Raw genomic sequence first — 22529 nt, 5'->3', positions numbered from 1 at the left:
TACCATTAATTCTGTAAGCCCCACCCTTGATATGTCCTGCTTCTCTTCCTAATAAGGGATTCTAGCATTTTCCCAAGGCCAGTTGAAGGTTTAAAACAAACAAGATGCTAGAGGAACTTAGCAGGTCAGGCAAGTTCTGTGGAGGGAGATGGTCAGTTAATTTTTTGGGTGTTGACTGACAGCTGTTAGGTTAACTGGCGTATAATACGTAAGGGACTTGTCAGCTTTTGTCACCATTTATTTTCAAGAATCAATACCAAACCAACTTATATCAATAGCCGAATAAAGAACACACTGTAGTGAGAACAGAAAACAGGATAGGTCATACATGAGTACAAAGATTGAAGGAGGTACAATAGAACTGAAACCCCCTGGTTTCCTTGGCCATGTAAGTCTGGGAAAACCACTCTCCAATCCCCCCGAACCTCGTGAGACTAAGATGGCCCCGTTGTGTGTGGATGCTGTGTAATTTGCTACCTTGTTACAAATTAGTGCCACAAAATAACAGACAGTACTCTGCATGCGATTAAAGGAATTATACTTATGGAATTTAACTTAACTAAAGAGTTAGTAAAGAGAAACAAAAAGAAAAGGGCCCATTTTAATTAAACAGTCAAATGTGCACAAGTTGGAGCTCATCTTGAACCTCTCTGTCACTCACACACTGGGCCCTCGGTCAATGTGAAAGCACACACCACCTTCCAAATGTCACTCACAATCCATCTCGAACAAACGGGTCTCCCACCGGGTCATATCCTACGACTGGTTCTCCCCAGTGTCTTCTCTCCACATCTCCCGCCGAGCCAAAAAAAACCCAAGACCAACCATAGTGTGACTCACCCAGAAAACTTCCCCCTAACTGGATGGCACACATTATCTTCAACGATAACCCAAACAGAACAACAGCTCTGACAGAGCTTCTAAATGAAATACCTACAGCATAACAGTAAAGATGTGAACCAGGGCATTACAGAATATAACAGCACAATACAGGCCCTTCAGCCCAACAATGTTGTGCTGACCTTTTAACCTACTCTAAGATCAATCCAAACCTCCCCTCCCACATAGCCCTCTATTTTTCTATCATCTATATGTCTATCTACGAGACTCACGAATGTCCCTAATGTATCTGTCTCTACCACCACCTCTGGCAGTGCATTCCACGCACCCACCACTTTTTGTGTAGAAAATTCTTAATTATGACAGCCACGCTATACTTTCCTCCAATCACCTTAAAATTATGCCCTCTCATGTTAGCCATTTCTGCCCTGGGAAAAAATATATGCCTTTTACTATCTTGTACACCTCAGTCAAGTCACCCCTCATCTTCCTTCACTCCAAAGTGAAAAACTCCAGTTCACTCAACCTAGCCTTATGCTGTCCAATCTAGACAGCATCCTGGTAAATCTCCTCTACAGCTTCTGTATCCTTCCAATAAAGCAACCAGAACTGGATATCAGTGTGATCTAATCAGGGTTTTATAGAGCTGCAACTTACTTCGTGGCTCTTGAACTCAATCCCCCGACTGATTAAGGCTAACACACCATGTGCCTCCTTAACAACCCAATCAACTTGCACAGCAACTTTGATCTATGAACGTGGTCAAAATCCTGCATTATCCCCATGACCACGTGGGTTTCTTCCAGGTGCTCCACTTTCCTCCCACAGTCCAAAGGTGTACCAATTGGTAGGTTAATTAATCATTGTAAATTGCCCCATGATTCCGCTAGGGTTAAATCAGGTTTACTGGGTGGCACAGCTTGAAGGGCCCATTCCACGCTGTATCTCAATAAAATAAATAAAATCCCTCTGTTCTTCCACACTGCTAAGAATCCCATCATTAACCCTGTAGTCTGTCTTCAAATTTGACTTTCCAAAGTCAATCACTTTACACTTCTCCAGGCTGAACTCCATCTGTCACTTTTCAGCCCAGCTCTGCATCCTTTCAATTACCTTTGTAACTCTCAATGACCCTCTGCACTATCCACAACCCACCAGCCTTTGTGTCATTTGCAAACTTACTCATCTACCCTTCTACTTCCTCATCCAAGTCATTTATAAAAATCACAAAGTGCTGTCCATTTTGAAACACCTAAACCCTGGAATAGGCATCAGCCCATCCCTGCTCTTGTGACAACTAAGCCTTGTAATGGCCACAACATCGTAGTCCTGTGTATTAACCAATGCTCTGTTCCTTGCCCTTGTTTCTGATACATCTTACATTAAAATAGGAACACTTCAATCCATCTAACTGCAGTTTTAAACAAGAGAAAATCTGCAGATACTGGAAATCCAAGCAATACACACAAAATGCTGGAGGAACTCAGCAGGCCAGGCAGCATCTATGGAAAAGAGTACAGACAACTTCTTGGGCTGAGACCCAAGGGTCTCAACAGAACCAAGGATCCCGGCCCAAAATGTCGACTATTATTTTCCATAGATGCTGCCTGGCCTGCTGAGTTCCTCCAGCATTTGTATGTGTAGCTGCCTGCAATTTTGACCTATTAACACTATCTGTCCTCACGGTCTTTCTATGCACTGTACAATAATTCCCCATCTTCTGACCTAGGAATCGGGTTACCATCCCTCTGCCAAACTAGTTCAAACCCTCCCCAACAGCTCCAGCAAACCTGTCTGCAAGAATATTGGTCCTTTTGAAGTTCAGGTGTAACCTGTCCTTTTTGTACAGGTCATACCTTCCCCAGAAGAGAACACAGTGATCCACAAATCTATAGCCCTGCCTGCTGCACCAGTTCCTCAGCTACACATTCATCTGCCATATCAACCTATTCTTATCCTCAGTGGCACGTGGCATCGGCAACAATCCAGAGATTACTACTCTTGGGATCCTGCTTTTCAGTTTCCTACTTAGTTCCGTATGTTCTTCTTTTTTCTACCCATGTCACTGGTTCCAATATGTACCAGAACATTAGGCTGCTCACCCTCACCTTTTAGAATGCTCTGAACCCAATCTGAGATGTCTGTGATCCTGGCTCCCAAGAGGCAACATACCATCTGGGAGTCTCTCTCACATCCACACAATCTGCCATCTGTTACCCTAATTATTGATCACCCCTATCATCACCACTCTCCTCTTCTCTCCACTTTTTTCAGTGCTGTGTCTTTCCCCTGGACAGTATTCCTGTTATTGAAGGGAACATCTACAGTAGTACTCTGTACTGTCTATTCCCTTTCCTCTCCTGATGGTCACCCAGATACCTGCCTCCTGAAACTTTGGTGTGACTACCTCCCTGTAACTATTGATAACCTCCTCATTCTGCTTTATGAGCAGAAGGTCATCCAGCTGCAGCTCCAGTTCCCTAACGTGGTCTATAAGGAGCTGCAGATGTAGCTATCAGGGTAACTGGAGGTCTTCCAGATCTCCCACATCTGGCAAGAACACACTACCTACCTTGGAACCATTCCTACTTCTCTAGTTAGTAATTCTGGAACAAATTTTTTTTGGAAAGGAAGGGATATTAGCGATTTTAGTGGGATTAAAAGTGTGGCTAAATCCCTAGAGCTTCATGAGATGTATCCCATGCTGTTGCGGGAGGGTTGCTGGGGCCTTCATAGATGGTGTCAGTTAAATGAAAGACAGCAAATCTCATACCTTTATTCAAGAAGGTCAGTAGGGATAAGTGAAGGCAGTGAGTCTAACATCAATGGTAAGAATACATGCCTTTAATAATCTGTGCACTGATTATAAGAGTAGGGAGATTGCAAATATACAACATATTAGTTAGCTCCTAGCTGGAGTAGTGAGTGTGGTTCTATAGGAAAGATGTGATTTTACTGGAGAGAATACAGAGGAGGTTCACCAGGATGAAGCAATTATGAGATGAGTCTAGATTTGTTTTCCTTGGGTACCTGGCAGAGGCATACAAAATTATGACAGGCATTATTAGGGTAGATAGTGAGAAACTTTAATTCTTAACAGAGATACAAAATGACCAGAGGTTGTAAATTAAGTGGTAGGAGGGGAATTGATAGTGAATTCTTTCACGTAGACAGTGGTTGAAATCCAGATGTTGGAGGTAGGTACTCTCATAACATTTAATAACTATTTAAATGAACACTTGAAATGCTATGGCATAGCAGGCTGAACACCGGAAATTGGAATTAGTACAGATGGGTACTTGATGGCCAACATAGACACAGTGGGCTGAAGGGCTTGCTTCTGCATTATTTTAACTCAATAACGACTGGAAATACTCAGCAGTTCAGGCAGCATCTAAGAAAAGATAAACAGGATTAATGCTTCAGATAAATGTCCTTTCATCAGAACTGTGTAAAGTTAGAAATCAGCCTTGTTTTAAATTGCAGAGGGGTGGGGCGCGTATTGAAGAGAACAAAAGGAAGGCTGGAAGCCAGGAGGGAATGGATGACACAGATGGGTATCAGCTGAGGGAGTTTGAAAAGGGGGCTTGGTAATGGCAGGAGGGAGAAGGAAGGAGAGGGAAGATAGCCAAGGAAACATATTCTAACTGTGACAACATTGCAACTACTGGAAGACAGGAGGATGCAGAGAAAGCTCAGTGCATCTGTGGAGGGAGAAAAACATCAAGTTACATCACAACTAGCCAAGGATTGAAAAGTAATAGTAAAGTGCAGGAGGTAGTGGATGATCTTGAACATGCATTATTATCTGGCATTATCAATTTAGTTACAATAATTTAGAAACTAAAAGTTGACACATTTGCCTTTTTATTAAATAATTGAAAAGCCTAATTTTGCAAGAAAACTGAGTAAACTGTGAAACACCAAAATAAAAAGCAAAGAATTCAAACCCTAGATATGATTGAGTAAATTTGTATCTATTATGAAGCAAATGGCACATATTTAAGGTAATTTGTAGAAGAACCAGTGGGAACTGGAAAAGAAAGAGTTGTTGGAGATGTGACAAGGGAGTTACTCTTCGAAAGAGCCATTTCAAACAAAATATTTACATGGCTTCCTTTTGTGCTGCATTTTCTCCCAGTAAGATGTTATGCCATGGGTAGTTTTATTGTGACTCTGTTATAAGTATAAGCGTTTAAAGAAATGGGGTTTTATCTGTTATGATCCTGGGAAAGAGAGTTGAATGAGAAGGAGTTTGAGCCCTGTATTACCCAAATAAGTGACAGATCAGTAAGCATTTAGCATAAAAGAGATAAGACAATAGATCAATGAATGTATAAATAAAATTAAGAAAATAAATTTTAAGAGGCAAGACTATCAAGTGTAGTCCTGGCAAGATCATAAGACCATATGACATTGGGGCAGTATTAGGCTACTCAGCCCATCAAGCCTGCTCCACCATTCCATCAAGGCTGATTTATTATCTTTCTCAACCCCAAACTCCTGCCTTCTCCCCATAACCATTGACACCCTTACTAACAACTGTTTTAAATATATCTTACAACTTGGCATCCACATATTGACCCTTCAGCAGAGATATTTCAATCATCCCTAGTGATAGGAGAGGTACCAGAGAATTGAAGCATAGCCAATGTTGTTCCACTGTTTAACAAAAGGCTCTAAAAATAAACCAAGAAATTATAGACCAGTGAACCTGACATCAATAGTGGGAGTTATTGGAAGGTATTCTAAAGGACCAGATATAAAAGTATTTGGATAGACATTGACTGATTAAGGATAGTCAGCATTGGTGTGGTAGGTCATGTCTAACCAATCTTAAGAGTTTTTTGAGTAAGTTACAAATAGAGTTGATGAAGTCAAGCCCAGTGGATGTTGCCTACATGGACTTTACCAAGGCACTTGACAAGATCCCGTATGGGAGATTGGTCAAGAAGATCCAGTCACTCAGCATTCAAGACGAGGTAATAAATTGGATTAGATATTGGCTTTGTGGGAAAAGCCAGAGTGTTAGTAGATGGTTGCCTCTCAGACTGGAAACCTGTGCCACAGGGATTAGTGCTGGGATTGTTCTTCGTCATCTATATCAACGATCTGGATGATAATGTGGTGAACTGGATCAGCAAATCTACAGACGACACCAAGATTGGGGTGTAACAGTGAGGAAGACATCCATGACCTGCAGCGGAATCTGGACCAGCTAGAAAATGGCCTTAAAAATGGCAGATGGAATTTAATGCAGACAAGAACAAGGTGTTGTACATCTGTAGAACCAACCATGGTAGGTCTTATAGAGTGAACAGTAGGAACTGAGGAGTGTGGTAGAACAAAGGAATCTGGGTTTACAGGTCCATAATTCATTGAAAATGGTGACCAGGTAGATAAAGTTGTAAAGAAAGCTTTTGACACATTGGCCTTCATAAATCGAAGTATTGGGTACAGGAGTTGGATATTATGTTCAAGTCATATAAGACATTGGTGAGGCCTAATTTGGAGTATTGTGTGCAGTTTTGGTCACTTTTCTACAGGAAAGATGTAAATAAGGTTGAAAGAGTACAGAGAAAATTTACAAGGATGTGGCTGGATCTGGAGGATCTGAGTTACATAGAAAGATTGAATAGGTTAGGACTTTATTGCTTGGAACGTAGAAGATCGAAGGGAGATTTGATAGAGGAATACACAATTATGAGGAGTATATTGGGTAAATGCAAGCATGTTTTTTCTACTGAGGTCAGGTGGAACTACAACTAGAGGTCATTGGTTAAGGGTTAAAGGTGTAAAGTTTAATGGGAATAGCTGGGTAAACTTCACTCTGAGGATGGTGAGAGTGTGGAATGAGCTGCAAGCGCAAGTGGTGCATGTGAGCTTGATTTCAACAATTAAGAGAAGTTTGTTTAGGTATATGGATGGTACGGGCTGTGGAGGGCTATGGTCCTGATGCAGGTCAATGGGAGTAGGCAGTTTAAATGGTTCGGCACAGACTAGATGGGCCAAAGTGCCTTTTTCTGTGCTGTACTTTTCTATGGCTATTGATTCTTAGATAAGGGGTCCAGAATTGCTCACAATACTCCAAGTGTGGTCTGACTAATGACTTATAAAGTCTCACTTTATATATTCTAGTCCTCTCAAAATGAATGCTAACATTACATTTGCCTTTCTTACCACTGGCTCATCCTGAAAGTTAATTTTTAGGAATCCAGCATGATTTTAGGAATCCAAGTCCCTTTGAACCTCATATATCTAATTTTTTCCCCCATTAAGAAAACAGTTTATGCCTTTATTCCTTCTACCAAAGTGCTTAACCATACATTTCCCTACCACTATATTCCATCTGCCACTTCTTTGCTAATCTGTCAAAGTCCCTGCTTTGTCAACACCCTGCCTATCTTCATATTGTCTGTGGATTCCAAGAGTTACAGAGAAGTTAAACAAAGAAGGGTTTTATTCTATGGAATGCAAGGGTTAAGGAGTAAGCCATTTGGCTGCATTATTACATTCTTTTCATGGTTCTCAAGATATTAAGGAGAACTAACAGGGTGGATAGAGATCAACTATTTCTACTTCTTGAGAAATCCAGGATAAAGCCCAAAATTTTGAGGCAGGCCTTTCAAGAATGAAACTACAAATGGTTTGTCTGAAAAAGGGAGGTAGAAACATGAATATTTCTTCTGCAACTAATTGTAACTGCTAAATCTTAGAATGAGAGATTATTGATAACCAAAGAAAGGATTTGAGGAAAAAGCAGATACAGGGGGTTAGGATACAGGTCATTCTTGATCTCACTCAAAGACAAGCTTGAAGGATAAAATGACATGTACTTGTTCCTATAAGGTAAATCTTGAATGACGAACAATGTTCGAAGTACTGTAGGAAACATTGAAAGCTTAGGTGTTGAGGATAGAGTTGGAGTAGAACCACTCATCTTCAATATAGGAAAGCAGAAGAAATTCTCCTCTTCAGAAAAGCAAGAGCAAGTTTCTTATAAAAAAGATCATCACAATGGAATGTTGAATTTCTCTCTCCAGAGATGCTGCTGAGCATCTCCAGCACTTTTTGCTTTTATTGATGATGGTTGTGCAGAGACCAGAGGTTATGGTTTCAAACCCTTCGCCAGAATATAATTGCCCTGAAACTCCATGAATACACTCAATGCTAATCGGTGTGGGGTTTTTTCGGTAGAGGCGGCAGTGGCCTTGACACCATAGAGAACACACTACTGCATACATGACATCACAGGAATCTTAACAACCAACAGACCCACCTCAAAAGGCTAATGGAGTAAGTTAATATTTCACTAAAGGACACCAACCTTCATTCAGTACTTTGCTGGGACTCTAGGTTACATGAATGCTTAAGCAGAAGCAACATTGCTGTTATTGTCATCTGAAATTGAAGTGATTTTAAGATCTCCCAAACAGCTATCGATATCAGATGAGGGACTAGTGAGCAGATATTGAGTCTTGTCAATGGAAACAGGATAAAGAACACAAGGAACATTCAATAAACCCAATTTTCAGGGTTGATGATGGTTATGGCAAAGATGGAGAATGCATACTGTGTACTAGCAGTGAAACATTGAAACATACAGCGGATTCCAGTTAATAGAGGCAGTTGCTTATTTAGGACAACTCTAAAAGAACAACCTTATCAAGAAAATAGCCGAGATTCACTTCTTTTATTTGGGACATGGTCAGTCATGTGCAATTGTGTGGCCGTTAGACAATGCACTGCCCATAGAGCGAACAGTTGCATCTGTTGCATGTGCTTGTGTTGTTATCCATTTGGGCCTATGGATGCTGATTCAGAAACAAGTGATTTTTTTTTTTCTAATTTTGACTTTCAAGAAATTTTTTAGACATTTGCCAAGGTATCACAAAAGGATTTGACACTAGCTGAAATAATTAGCGCACTGAACAAAATTAAAAGCCATCTACCTGACACCACTCTTCATCAGCTGGCAGAGATAATTGGGGTGCTAAAACCTACAATTGCACACTTAATACATCAACAAGGTGAACTGTGAGAAGAATGGGCACCACACAAGGGACAACAGGGAACATCCCAAAAACCAGTGTGAAGGTAAGGATCGAGATGTTGAAAAGGCCCTCAGTCAATCATTTTCCATTGTAACTGAATGAGGTGTGTGTGTGTGTCAGTGGATTAATGTTAAAAATAAAACCAATCAGAGAAGATAGCCAAGAAGCTGGGGCATGATGATTTTGAAGCAACAAATGGTTGCTGATGATAGTGCTGATGCTTTAAGTGCAGAAACATGAGAAGCTGCAAAACTCCCTGACTTGCTTCAAACATTTTGTTCAGATGATTTATCTGCACTGTCAGTGTAAGAGGGCTTTTATTTCTTGTGCCACACCAGATAGTTCCCTTTGCTGCAAACATGCAACAACTATCCGGTTTAAAGAAAGGAATGGATCACCTAACTGTGTTGTGCAAATATGTCAGGAGCTGATAAAAAAAATAAATTATTGGTTATTGGGAAAAGCATTAAATCTCAACACTTTAAGGGACTAGAATGGATAGTTTACTAATTGAGTATGTATGATGCTAATAAGAATGTGTGGATGCCTTCGGAAAGTTTTAAGAAATGGCTGATGATTGGGATATGGAACTATAGCCGAAATCAAGCAAAATTCTTCTGCTTGCTGACAATTGTGTAGCGCATCCTAATATAGAATGTTTGAGAAACATCCATCTGGAGTTTCTGCCTGCCAATGCATTATCCTTGGAGCAGCCAATGGATATGGGAACCATAAACAAATTAAAGATGTTGTATTGCAGAAAGCTGATGAACCACATTCCTGAAACAATTGAAAAAAATATACTGGCATCTTCTTCAACAGCTAAGGAAGTGAGTGCAAGGGTTAACCTTTTACAGGCAGTACAGGTCGTCATTGATAGCTGGCAGGAATTCTGGGCTGTTTCACTCAACTGCGGTTTCAAGCATTCCCGCTTAGAGTGAAAATGATTTTACTACTTCAACAAGTTGGGAACTATGCAGAATGAAGGTATTAACAATCATCTTGAATGTTACAATGAAAATAAAGATCTGAGGGATGCAATCATCAAAAACACTAAGGTGGGGAATATAAGGATGAGGAAAGTGATGAGGATGTCACAATTGGACCTGAGCTAGTGACTACATAAGATGCTAGTAAAATTATTGTTGGATTCTGACAATACTTCATGCTGGAATGAAGTACACCAATGTACTAGGTGTCTACATTGATTCTGTTCATTTACAGTTAAAGGAACATGCCAGTATACACTGAATGAATTCACCTTTGGTAGTTATTACAAACTATACAGTTTTATAGTACTGTAGTAATATTGGCAGTTTTGTAATTTGTTCTGTATTTTATTTAAATATGCAATTTGTTACTGAGTTAAATGGTAATTTATCTTCTTTATACCTTTTTAAATTATTTCCATGAAACTTCAGATTATTGGGGCAGTCGATTAACTGGGCCAAAACATACTGGTCCTGGTATGTCCCAATTAACTGGAATCCACTGTATGTGAATGCATTCTGGGAGTTATAGAATGAGACCAGTGTAATGCTATGGATTCTGAAAAGACAAGGCTCTTAACAGTGACCCTTCGACTAATTCCTGGAATCATTCCACTGTGTACAATAGCTAAGATTTTTTTTGTATTAATTGGATCAAAGATAAGAAAAATCTTTTTCAGTCTGCTAGTAATACCAGAACAATGTAATATGCAGTATCTGAACACTTGGCATAAGTCGCTAGGATCAAGCTTCTAATGAGAGCAAAGGAATTCCTTATTTTCTCTGATCCCAGAATTCCAGCAGAGGATCCCATTTCATTGTCTCAACCTAACAAGAAGCTTCATTTCCACAAATTGACACCTGCTTTGAGTCGATGGATTGGACAACATTCAGGCACTCATCTTAGAACCTGAATGAATATGGCACAGTTGCCGACTTTATCAAGATCTGAGTGAATGAGTGTATGCCTTTCAGAACATATGGGACATACCCAAACCAAAAGTTATGGATGAACCAGGAGATTCATGGTCTGCTGAGGGCTAGATGGTATGGCATTCAAAACCCGTGATTCAGAGCTATACAGGAAATCCAGGTACGACCTATAAAGGATATTTTAAGGCTGAGAAAACAATTCCAATTGAAGTTAGAGACAGAATCGAATTCACGTCAGTTCTGGCAAGGTTTGCAGGTGATTACTTCCTCGAAGGTAAAATCTAACATCATGAATGGCAGAGATGCCTCACTACCAGATGAGCTCAACACCTTTCAAGCATGCTTTGAAAAGAGAATAAAACACCTGTGTGAATCCCTGCAGAATCTCAGGGACAAGGGAATGGCAGATGAACTAAATAAATATTTTGCATCCGTCTTCACTGTGGAAGACACTAGCAGAATGTCAGAAGTTTGAGAGTCTCAGAGGGCAGAAATGATTGCATTCACTATCACTAGGGAGAAGGGTCTTGGAAAGCTGAAAGGTTTGAAGGTGGGTATGTCATCTAAACCAGACAAACTACATCCAAGTTCTGAAAGAGGTCACTGGGGAGATCGTGGAGGCATTAGTAGGGATCTTTCAATAATCACTAGCTTCTGGCATGGGAAATTGCAAATTTCACTCCACACTTCAAGAAGGGAGGGAGGCAGAAGAAAGGAAATTACAGGCCACTCAGCATGACTTTAATGGGCGGGAAATATTTGGAGTTGATTGTTAAAGCTGGGGTTTTGGGGTATTTGGAGGTACATGACAAAATGGGCCAAAATCAGCATAGTTTAATTAAGGGAACATCTTGCCTGACAAATCTGTAGGGATTATTTGAGGAAATAACAAGCAGGATAGACAAAGAAGAATCAGAGGATGCTGTGTACTTGGATTTTCAGAAAGCATTTGACAAAGTGCCATGCATCAGGCTGCTTAACAAGATAAGAGCCCTAGGTATTACAGGAAAGATACTAGCATGAATAGAGCATTGATTGATTGGCAGGAGGCAAAGAGCGGGAATAAAGGGACCCTTTTCTGGTTGGCAGGCATCGACTAGTTGTTTTCTGCCTGGGTCGGTGTTGGGCCTGTCTCTTTTTACATTATATGTCAATGATTTAGATGACAGAATTGATGGCCTTGTGGCCAAGTTTGCGGACTTGGACAGGTTAGGAGAATGGGTAAAAAAGTGGCAGATGGAATACAGTGTCAGGACATGTATGACCATGTACATTGGTAGAAGGGACAAAAGCGTAGAATATGTTCTAATCAGGTAGAAAGTTCAAAAATCCAAGGTGCAAAGGGACTAGGGAGTCCTTGTGTAGGATTCTCTAAAGGTTAACTTGCAGGTTGAGTCAGTGGTGAGGAAGGCAAGTGCAATTTTAGCATTCATTTTGAAAGGACTAGAATATAAAAGCAAAGATGTAATGCTGAGGCTTCATAAGGCCCTAGTCAGCCTCAGAGTACTGACAGCAGTTTTGTGCCTCTGACATTGGAGAGGGTTCAGCAGAGGAGGCTCACAAGAATGATTCTGAGAATGAAAGGGTTATCATATGAGGATCGTTTAACAGCTTAGAGCCTGTATTCACTGAATTTAGAAGGATGGATGGGGGGGAATCGCATTGAAACTATCGAATGTTGAAAGGCAAGTGAATGTGAATAAAATGCTTCAAAGTGGGGGAGTCCATGTCCAGAGGGCACAGCCTCGGAATAGAGGGCCATTCATTTATAACTGAGATGAGGAATTTCTTTAGCTAGAGGGTGGTAAATCTGTGAAATTTGTTGCCCAAAGCAGCCAGGTCATTGAGTGTATTTACAACAGAGGTTGATAGGTTCTTGATTAGTCAGGGTGTGAAAGGTCACAGGGAGAAGGCAGGAGAATGGGGATGAGAGGGAAAATAAATCAGCCATGATAAAATGGCAGAGCAGACTCAATGGCCTGAAAGACCTAGTTCTGCTCCTATCTCTCGTGTTCTTATGGACCCTGTGATCTCTGTCCCAGAGGCCAATATCAGAACACCTTTCAAGAGGGTTGTTGTTGCTCCTTTCCATGCCTTGTGGCACATCAGGCAGCAACTTTGCCATTTCTTTAGCAGTTTGTCTTTTTTGTTAAATGAGGTTGAGTTGCTAGCTCAACACTCAGCCCAGCACAAATGGAAAGCATGCAAGGAGCCAGCCAGATTTGAACCTGCGACCACTTGCCTCGAAGTCCAGTGCAGATCCCACTACACCACCGACCATCTTCTTTCAAGAAGGTGAACCCTTGCAAGGCATCAGGCTTTGATGATGTACATAGTACGGCATTAAAAACCTGTGCCAACCAACTGGCAGGTGTGTTCAAAGATAACTTTAATCTCTCACTGCTGTAGTTGAAAGTTCCCACTTGCTTCAAAAGGGCGACAATCATACCAGTACCCAAGAAGAGCAGGGTGAGCTGCCTCAACAACTACCACCCAGTTGTACTCACATCTACTGTGAAGTGCTTTGAGAAGTTGGTCATGGCCAGAATCAACTCTTGCCCAAGGACCTGGGCCCACTCCAGTTTGCCTACAGCCACAATAAATCTGCAGCCAGTACAGTCTCATTGGCTCTCCACTCAGTCTCAGATCACCTGGGCAACAGAAACAATTACCTCAGACTGCTGTTTATTGATTATAGCTCAGGGCTCAACACAATCATACCCTGAGTTCTAATAAACAAGCTGCAAAGCCTAGGCCACTGTATCCCCCTCTGCAAGTGGAACCTTGGGAGACCACAGTCAGTGCAGTTTGGAAATAACGTCTCCTCTCTGACAGTTAATGCTGGCACACCTCAAGGAAGTGTGCAAGGAAGTGTGCTTACTGCTCTGCTCTCTCCACAGCAGGAATTCCACCCTGGGGTCAACAGAACCCTCGGTTAATGGTAAGATTCCATTGCATAAAAATGATTGGGAACTCCTGCTCTACACCCATGACTACGTGGCAAGGCACAGCTAACTTTGCCGATGACACAACTATTGTTGGCAGAATTTCTGATGGTGATGAGAAGGCGAGCTAGATCAGCTGGTTGAGTGGTGACGCAACAACAACTTCACACTCAATGTCAGTAAGACCAAAGAATTGAATGTAGACTTCAGGAAGGGAAAGTCAGGGAAACATCCACCAGTCCTCATTGAGGCATCAGCAGTGGAAAGGGTGAGCACTTTCAAGTACCAGGGTGTGAAGATCTCTGAAGATCTATCCTGGGTCCAACATATTGATGCAATTACAAAGAAGGCACCACAGCGGCTATATTTCACTAGAAGTTTGAGGAGATTTGGTACGTCACCAAAGATTCTCGCAAATTTCTACAGGTGTACTGTGGACAACATTCCAAATGCTTGTATCGCCATGTACTGCACAGAATTGGAAAGAGCTGCAAAAAGTTATAAACTCAGCTAGCTCCATCATGGGCACTAGCCTCCCAGCATCCAGGCCACCTTCAAAAGGCAATGCCTCAAGGTGGTGACATCCATCACTAATGATCCCCATAAGACCATAAGACAAAGGAGCAGAAGTCGGCCATTCAGCCCATCAAGTCTGCTCCACCATTTCATCATGAGCTGATCCAATCTCCCCTTTAGTCCCATCCCCCCGCCTTCTCACCATAACCTTTGATGCCCTGACTACTCGGATACCTATCAATCTCTGCCTTAAATACACCCAATGACTTGGCCTCCACTGCCACCCGTGGCAACAAATTCCACAGATTCACCACCCTCTGGCTAAAAAAATTTTTTTGCATCTCTGTTCTGAATGGGCGCCCTGCAATCCTCAAGTCATGTCCTCTCGTACTTGACTACCCCACCATGGAAAACAACTTTGCCACATCCACTCTGTCCATGTATTTCAACATTCAAAATGTTTCTATGAGGTCCCCCTCATTCTTCTAAGCTCCAAGGAGTGCAATCCAAGAGCGGTCAAATGTTCCTCATATGTTAACCCGCTCATTCCCAGAATCATTCTAGTGAATCTTCTCTGAACCCTCTCCAATGTCAGCACATCCTTTCTTAAATAAGGAGCCCAAAACTGCACACAGTATTCCAAGTGAGGTCTTACCAGTGCCTTATAGAGCCTCAACATCACACCCTTGCTCCTATACTCTATTCCTCTAGAAATGAATGCCAACATTGCATTCGCTTTCTTCACCACCTACTCAACCTGGAGGATAACCTTAAGGGTATCCTGCATGATGACTCCCAAGTCCCGTTGCATCTCAGAACTTTGAATTCTCTCCCCATTTAAATAATAGTCTGCCCGTTTATTTCTTCTACCAAAGTGCATGACCGTACACTTTCCGACATTATAATTTATTTGCCACTTCTTTGCCCATTCTCCCAATCTATCCAAGTCTCTCTGCAGCCTCTCTGTTTCCTCAGCACTACCGGCCCCTCCACCTATCTTTGTATCATCAGCAAACTTAGCCACAAAGCCATCTATTCCATAATCCAAATCGTTGATATACAACGTAAAAAGAAGCGGCCCCAACATGGACCCCTGTGGAACACCACTAGTAACCGGCAGCCAACCAGAATGGGATCCCTTTATTCCCACTCTGTTTCCTGCCAATCAACCAACACTCTATCCATGTATGTAACTTTCCCGTAATTCCATGGGCTCTTATCTTGTTTAGCAGCCTCATGTGCGGCACCTTGTCAAAGGCCTTCTGAAAATCCAAATACACAACATCCACTGCATGTCCCTTGTCTAGCCTACTTGTAATTTCCTCAAAAAATTGCAATAGGTTTGTCAGGCAGGATTTTCCCATCACCCAGGACATGCCCTGTCCTCATTGCTACTATTGAGGAGGAGGTACAGGAGCCTGAAGACACACACACAATGTTTCAGGAACAGTTTCTTTCCCTCTGCCATCAGATTCGGAATGGTAAATGAACTCATGAACTCTATCTCAGCACTTTTCCCCTCTACTTATCTAATTTATATTGTAATTTATAGACTTTTCTTACAATGTACTGCTGCTGCAAAACAAATTTCATGACATATGCCAGTGATATTAAACCTGATCCTGAAACCCCTCTGCAGGATGTTCTGTGTCACTGGAAGGCCAGCATTTATTACTGATCACTAACAACCCTTGAGGTAGTGGTGAACCATGTGGTCCTTCTGCTGAAGGTGCTTCCACAGTGTTCTTGGGAAGGGAGTCCATGGGATCTGACCTGACAATAATGCATTCCATGTTGCATGACTCTGAGTGAAATATGAGATGGTGGTATTCCTCTATACTGCTGCCTATAACCAGATATGTTGGGGAGAAGAGAAGTATAAAACTTTCATACTGTGGGTATGGTGATGGTGAGGGCTCCTTGGCTGCAGTGCCACACACAGACACAGGTGGATAAAAAACAGCTTGATACTGGGGTACTGGATAAGTAGTGTTTCTAAATAATTCTAGACTCCACTGTTGATATAGACACACATAACACATGACCTTTTTGGAGGGAAAGGTGTATCCATGCTGACCCTGCCTTGCAAGTATTCTGTGTCTCTCTTGCGCTGTCCTTGACTTGGGAGTATTTGATGTTACAGTGCAGAGAGAGCTTTCCTCTGTATCTAACCCATGCTGTCCTTGTCCTTGCAGTGTGTGGTAAGACAGTGAGGAGTCATGTGCTGATCCTCCCTTGGGAGTATTTATGAGACAGTGTAGAGAGTTTGAATTTCTATCTGATTGGTGCTGCCCCACCTTGGCAGTATATTGTGTACTTGTAGAGTGATCTTGTTTCTGTCCTGTGCTTCATCTGCCCTGTGATGTTGGATGGGGTAGCACACAGGGAGTTTGACTTGACATCTTATCCTGTGCTTTCCCTGGTGATGAGGGTGAGTGACTGAAATGGAGTTGTTTCATTTCTCAACAACATTTTTCTTTGTAAACTAAATATACCGTAAGCTACAGTTTTGCTATCTGAATGCCTGTGAAAAAAAAGTTAAAGACTATGGTGATGTGTGACTGTGCTGGCCCAGAATCGGGCCTGGTCCTGAAGCAGAGCCTGGGTCTGTTCAAGCATGGGCCTAAACCTGAGCTTCAAACTGGATCTGAGCCCTACTCCAAGGTCTGAGCCAGGGCTTGGCCTCAACCTTGTTTTGGGCATGGGCTACTTCCTGTCCTGTACCTGATGAACACTCAGTTCAGCTATCACCAGTAAACAGTTCAGCCTCACAGGCAACATTAAGGCATGATGGTGGAAGGTTCGGGCCAGAACTGCTGCACAAATTACAACAGGTGATGGAAGAGCCAGTTTTTGCACCGTTCCCCTAGGGAGCTGGTGATCACAGACTGGGCTGTTCCTTTGTCACAGTCCATTGACGGCACCTGCTGACACTTAAGACAGTGCAGGCAGCCAAGCTATTGTCAGTAGTGGAAGTCCTGTTGACTGTTCAAGAATGGTGAAGAGCTTTGGTCCCTCAGTCCTGGGATGTTGCTTGCTGGCTCTCTGTAGATGGTAGATCCCTGGGCTCCTGTCTGATGAAAACTGCCACGTCAACCAGGGCCACAGGGTAGTCCTGCAACAGGGTCCCACCATCAAACACCTGTGCTGTATTCACATCCTTCCACTGGTAGTTACTTCCTGGTAGGTAGATGTTTCTATGGACTCTGCCCGGCTCCGTCACTGGTGCCACCAGTACCTATATGTGGGAAGCATACTGGTTACAGAGTGGGCAGCAGACCAGCAGGAATCACACACACTTCTATATATTTTCCCACAAAATGCAGCCATGCTGGAACTTCAGGCAAGGTTATGTCCAAAACCAGACATCAGAGGCAGATGCTGAGTAGTGTAAGGGACTCGTCATTAATGAGACTGTCAAGAACCCAGTCACCTTCACTTCTCTGCATGTGGAAGTATCATCAGTGTGGGGTTACCACTGACAGCAGGCACTTGTGAGTGAGGGGTGAGTATTGCTACAAACTCTGCTGTGAAAACCTGACAGAATAGCCTCCTGTCTATTACTGTCAATCACGATGCTGAAAATATCTTCATGCTTCAGTTTAGTTTGCAGCTAATCATCCATAGGCAGCACTGAGTTAATACCATGTCAGGTCATGTTCCAGTCTGTGCTGAAAGCCACCTTACTCTCTTTACCCTCTCTCTCGTCCCCACCATAATCTCGGTGCTCAGACTCCCACTGACCCCCAGTCATGAATAAGCCATGATTTCCTCCCATTTATTTAATTATTTATTTACAGATACAGCATGGAATATGCTCTTCCAGCCCAATGAGCTGCACTGCCCAGCAACCTACCTATTAAACCCCAGCCTAATCACAGAACAACTTACCTACTAACCAGTACATCTTTGAACCAGAGCACCCAGAAGAAATCCACTTGCTCATGGGAAAGACGTACAAGCTTCTTACAGAGGACACTGGAATTGATCTCCAAACTCCAATACCAAGCTGTGATAGTGCACACTAACCACTATGCTACCATGGCGCCTGTCATGAACAAAATTATTGCCACAAATCTGTCCCCTAACTAACGAGTCCATCTTCTCTTTGTTAACAGTCACAGGCTGAACCAGGCTGATTACAATCTTTGGGCTTCTGACCCTATATCCTTCACACCAAGAAAACTGGCTACTTCAGTTATCCATGTCTGGCTCATCAAATGCTGAGACTTTTACCATGTTTCAGTTCCCTCTGTGCTGTTTCATTCTTCACTGTCTGGGCTCACCTCTCTCCTATCACCCCACCTAAACATCAGATCACCTAGAACTCTGCTGCCAGTGCCTCAATTCCCATGTAGCCAGCACCCTGTGCTCACTGTCCCACCAAGCAATGCCTCCCAACTCCAAGCGTTGAATCTAGTTTTCAGATTTAGACCATAAGACAAAGGAACAAAATTAGGCCATTCACCCCATAGAGTCTGCTCCGCCATTCCATCATGGCTGATTGTGGATCCCACTCGCCATACCCTTTGATGCCCCGACCAATCAGGGAATGATCAACTTCCGCTTTAAATATACCCACGGACTTGGCCTCCACCGCAGTCTGTGGCAGAGCATTCCACAGATTCACCACTCTTTGGCTAAAATAAAAGGTCTGTTTTAAAAGGACACCCCTCAATTTTAAGGCTGTGCCCTTGAGTTCTGGTACATCCACCAGAGGAAACATCCTCTCCACATCCACCTTATCAAGTCTTTTCAACATTCAGTAGGCTTCAATGAGATCTCCCTGCATTCTTCTAAGTTCCAGTGAGTACGGGCCTAAAGATGCCAAACACTCCTCATATGTTAACCCCTTCATTCCCAGAACCATCCTTGCAAACCCCATCTGGACTCTTTCCATCCTTTCTGAGATATGGGGCCCAAAACTGTCGACAGTACTCCAAGTGTGGCCTGTCTAGTGTCTTTTAAAGGTTTAGTTTTATCTCCTTGCTTTCATGTTCTATTCCCCTTGAAATAAATGGCAACACTGTATTTGCCTCTTTACCACAGACTCAACCTGTAAATTAACCTTCTGGGAGTCTTGCACAAGGACTTCCAAGTCCCTCTGCAACTCTGATGTTTAAATTTTCTCCCCATTTAGATAATAGTCTGCACTATTGTTCCTTTTACCAAAATGCATTATCATACATTTCCCAACACTGTATTGCCTAAGTCCTCCTGCAATCACATTGCTTCCTCAGCACTACCTACCCTCCACCTATCTTCATATCATCCCCAAGCCATAGAGCCATCAATTCCATTATCCAAATCATTGACAAAAAATACGCTAAGTAGCAGTCCCAATACTGACTTCTGAGGAACACCACTAGTTACTAGCAGCCAACCAGAAAAGGCCCCCTTTATTCTCACTCGCTGTCTCCAGCCTGTCAGCCATTCTTCTATCCATGCCAGTATTTTTCCTGTACGCCACAGGATTTTAGCTTGTTAAGCAGCCTTATGTATGACACCTTATCAAATGCCATCTGAAAATCCAATAAATGACATCCACTACCTCTCCTTTGTCCACCCTGCTTGTTACTTCCTCAAAGAACTCTAACAGATTTGTCAGGCAAGATTTCCCTTTGTAGAAACCATGCTGACTTTGACTCATTAGTCTCCAAGTACCCCAAAACTTCATCCTTAATAATAGACTCCAACAATTTCCCAACCACTGAGATTATGCTAAATGGCCTATAATTTCCTGTCTCTTGCTTTCCTTCCTTTTTAAAGAGTAGATGACATTTGCAATTTTCCAGTCCTCCAGGACCATGCCAGAATTAACTGATACTTGAAAGATCATGACCAATGCATCAGTTATCTCTTCAGCAACCTCTCTCAGGACTCTGGGATGTAGTCCATCTGGTCCAGGTGACTTAAGACCTTTAAGTTCGCCCAGCGGGTAATGTTGAGGAAACAAAAAGCCTGCAGAGAGACTTAGATAGTTTAGGGGAATGGGGAAAGAAGTGCCAAATGAAATACAATGTTGGAAAGTGTATGGTCAAGCACTTTGGTGGAAGAAATAAACGGGCAGACTATTATTTAGATGGGGAGAGAATTCAAAATGCAGAGATGCAAAGGGACTTGGGAGTAGTTGTGCAGGATACCCTAAAGGTTAACCTCCAGGTTGAATCGATTGTGAAGAAGGCGAATGCAATGTTGGCATTAATTTCTAGAGGTATAGAATATAAGAGCAGGAATGTGACGGTGAGGCTCTATAAGGCACTCATGGGACCTCACTTGGAGTATTGTGTGCAGTTTTGGGCTCCTTATTTTAGAAAGGGATATACTAACTTTGGAGAGGGTTCAGAGAAGATTCACAAGAATGATTCCAGGAATGAAAGGGTTACCGTATGAGGAACATCTAGCACCTCTTGGGCTATAACCCCTGGAGTTCAGGAGAATGAAGGGGGATTTCATAGAAACATTCTGAATGTTAAAAGGCCTGAATAGATTAGATATGGCAAAGTTATTTCCTATGGTAGGGGACTCTAGGACAAGAGGGGACAACTTTAGGATTGAAGGATGTCCATTTAGACTGAGATGTGGAAAAATTACTTTAGTCAGAGGGTGGTAAATCTGTGGAACTTGTTGCCTCGAGCGGCTGTGGAGGCCAAGTCATTGGGTGTGTTTAAGGCAGAGATAGATAGGTTCTTGATCAGCCAGGGCATCAAAGGGTATGGGGTGAGGGCAGGGGAGTGGGGAATGACTGGAAGAATTGGATCAGCCCATGATTGAATGGTGGAGCAGACTCGATGGGCCGAATGGCCTACATCTGCTCCCATATCTTATGGTCTTATTTTTTCCTTTGTAATAGCAATGACAGAAACCCTTGCTCCCTGACACTCATGAGCCTCAGGCACACTGTTAGTGTCTTCCACAGTGAAGACTGATGCAAAGTACCCATTAAGTTCATCTGTCATTTCTATGTTCCCCATTATTTTCTAGTGGTCCAACATCAACTCTCACTTCCCTTTTACTTCTTTATATAACTGAAAAAACTTTTCATATCATGTTTTATATTATTGCCTAGATTGCCCTCCCATTTCATCTTTTCCCTTCCTACAGTTTTTAAAGTTGCCTTTTGTTGGATTTTAAAAGCTTCCCAATCATCCAACTTCCCTCTCAGTTTTACTACCTATCTGCCCTTTCCTTGGCTTTTATACAGTCCTCAACCTCCTTTGTCAGCCACGATTGCCTAGCCCTGCCATTTGAGAACAACTTCTACTGTAGGACGTATCTATCCTGCGCCTTTTGAATTATTCCCAGAAACTTCAGCTATCTCTACTCTGCTGTCATCCCCACCTGGAGTATCTCCCTCTAATCCACCTGGACAAGCTCCTCTCTCATGCCTCTGTAATTCCCTTTATTCCATTGCAATGCTGATATATGTGACTTATGCTTCTCCTTTTCAAACTGCAGTATGAATTCAATCATATTACGATCACTGCCTAAGGATTCCTTTACATTAAACTCCCTAATAAGATCTGGGTTATTGCACAACACCCAGTCTAAGATGGCCCTTCCCCGAGCAGCTTCAAGCACAAGCTGCTCTAAGTGGCCATCTCATTGGCATTCAACAAATTCCCTCTCTTGTGATCTGACACCAACCTAACTTTCCCAATCCCCTTGCATATTTAAGTCCCCCATTACAATTATGATGTTACCTTTATTTTCCAGCTCCCTTTGCAATCTCAACCCCACATTTTGGCTACTATATGGAGGCTCATGTATGATTCCCTTAATGTTTTCTCTTACCCTTGCAAGTTTCTTAACTCCACCCTGAAGGATTCAACATTCTCTGAGCCTACTTCACCTCTTTCTAACAATGTAACTGCATCTCTTACCATCAGAGCGTCGCCACCGCCTATGCCTTCCTGCCTGTCCTGTCGATACAAAGTATATTCTTTGATATTAAACTCCCAACTACGGGCTTCTTTCAGCCACGACTCAGTGATGCCCACAAAGTCATACAGCCAATCTCTAATTGCGCCATGACTTTATATACCTTATTCCAATTACTACACCCATTTAATTACAGGACCTTCAGTCCTGCATTCTTTGCCCTTTTGAATTTTGCCTCTGTGGTACAACTTAACTTTTTGCTCTGTCTGCATTTGTACCCAATCACTGACCTGTTCTTCATTACATTCATTTAACACCCATCATCTGCTTGCAAACCTGCAGGCTCATTCTCAGCTCTATCATACTGGTTC

The 22529-nt window shown here is 42.4% G+C and overlaps 1 protein-coding gene across 8 annotated transcripts in view; it reads right to left on the bottom strand.

Moving 5' to 3' along the window:
• Window positions 1–262: 262 nt before the first annotated feature.
• LOC140729395 (SITS-binding protein) overlaps window positions 263–22529 on the bottom strand; it is a 181461-nt gene continuing 159194 nt past the window's right edge. For 3 of the 8 annotated variants that reach the window (XR_012099319.1, XM_073049084.1, XM_073049083.1), the window contains one exon: window positions 263–4234. Coding sequence is in view for 5 of the 8 variants with exons in the window: in XM_073049084.1 (XP_072905185.1) it covers window positions 4196–4234 (39 nt within the window). In the remaining 3 variants the exon portion in view is untranslated. Of the gene's footprint in view, window positions 13468–17419; window positions 17516–22529 lie in introns of those variants that run through there. The other 5 variants (XR_012099318.1, XM_073049081.1, XM_073049079.1 and 2 more) reach the window with 5 other exon arrangements.

Source organism: Hemitrygon akajei, chromosome 6, assembly GCF_048418815.1.
Source record: "Hemitrygon akajei chromosome 6, sHemAka1.3, whole genome shotgun sequence".
NCBI lineage: Eukaryota > Metazoa > Chordata > Chondrichthyes > Myliobatiformes > Dasyatidae > Hemitrygon > Hemitrygon akajei.
The sequence above is the reverse complement of the archived record's forward strand: the minus strand, read 5'-3'. Positions and strand labels throughout refer to the sequence as shown.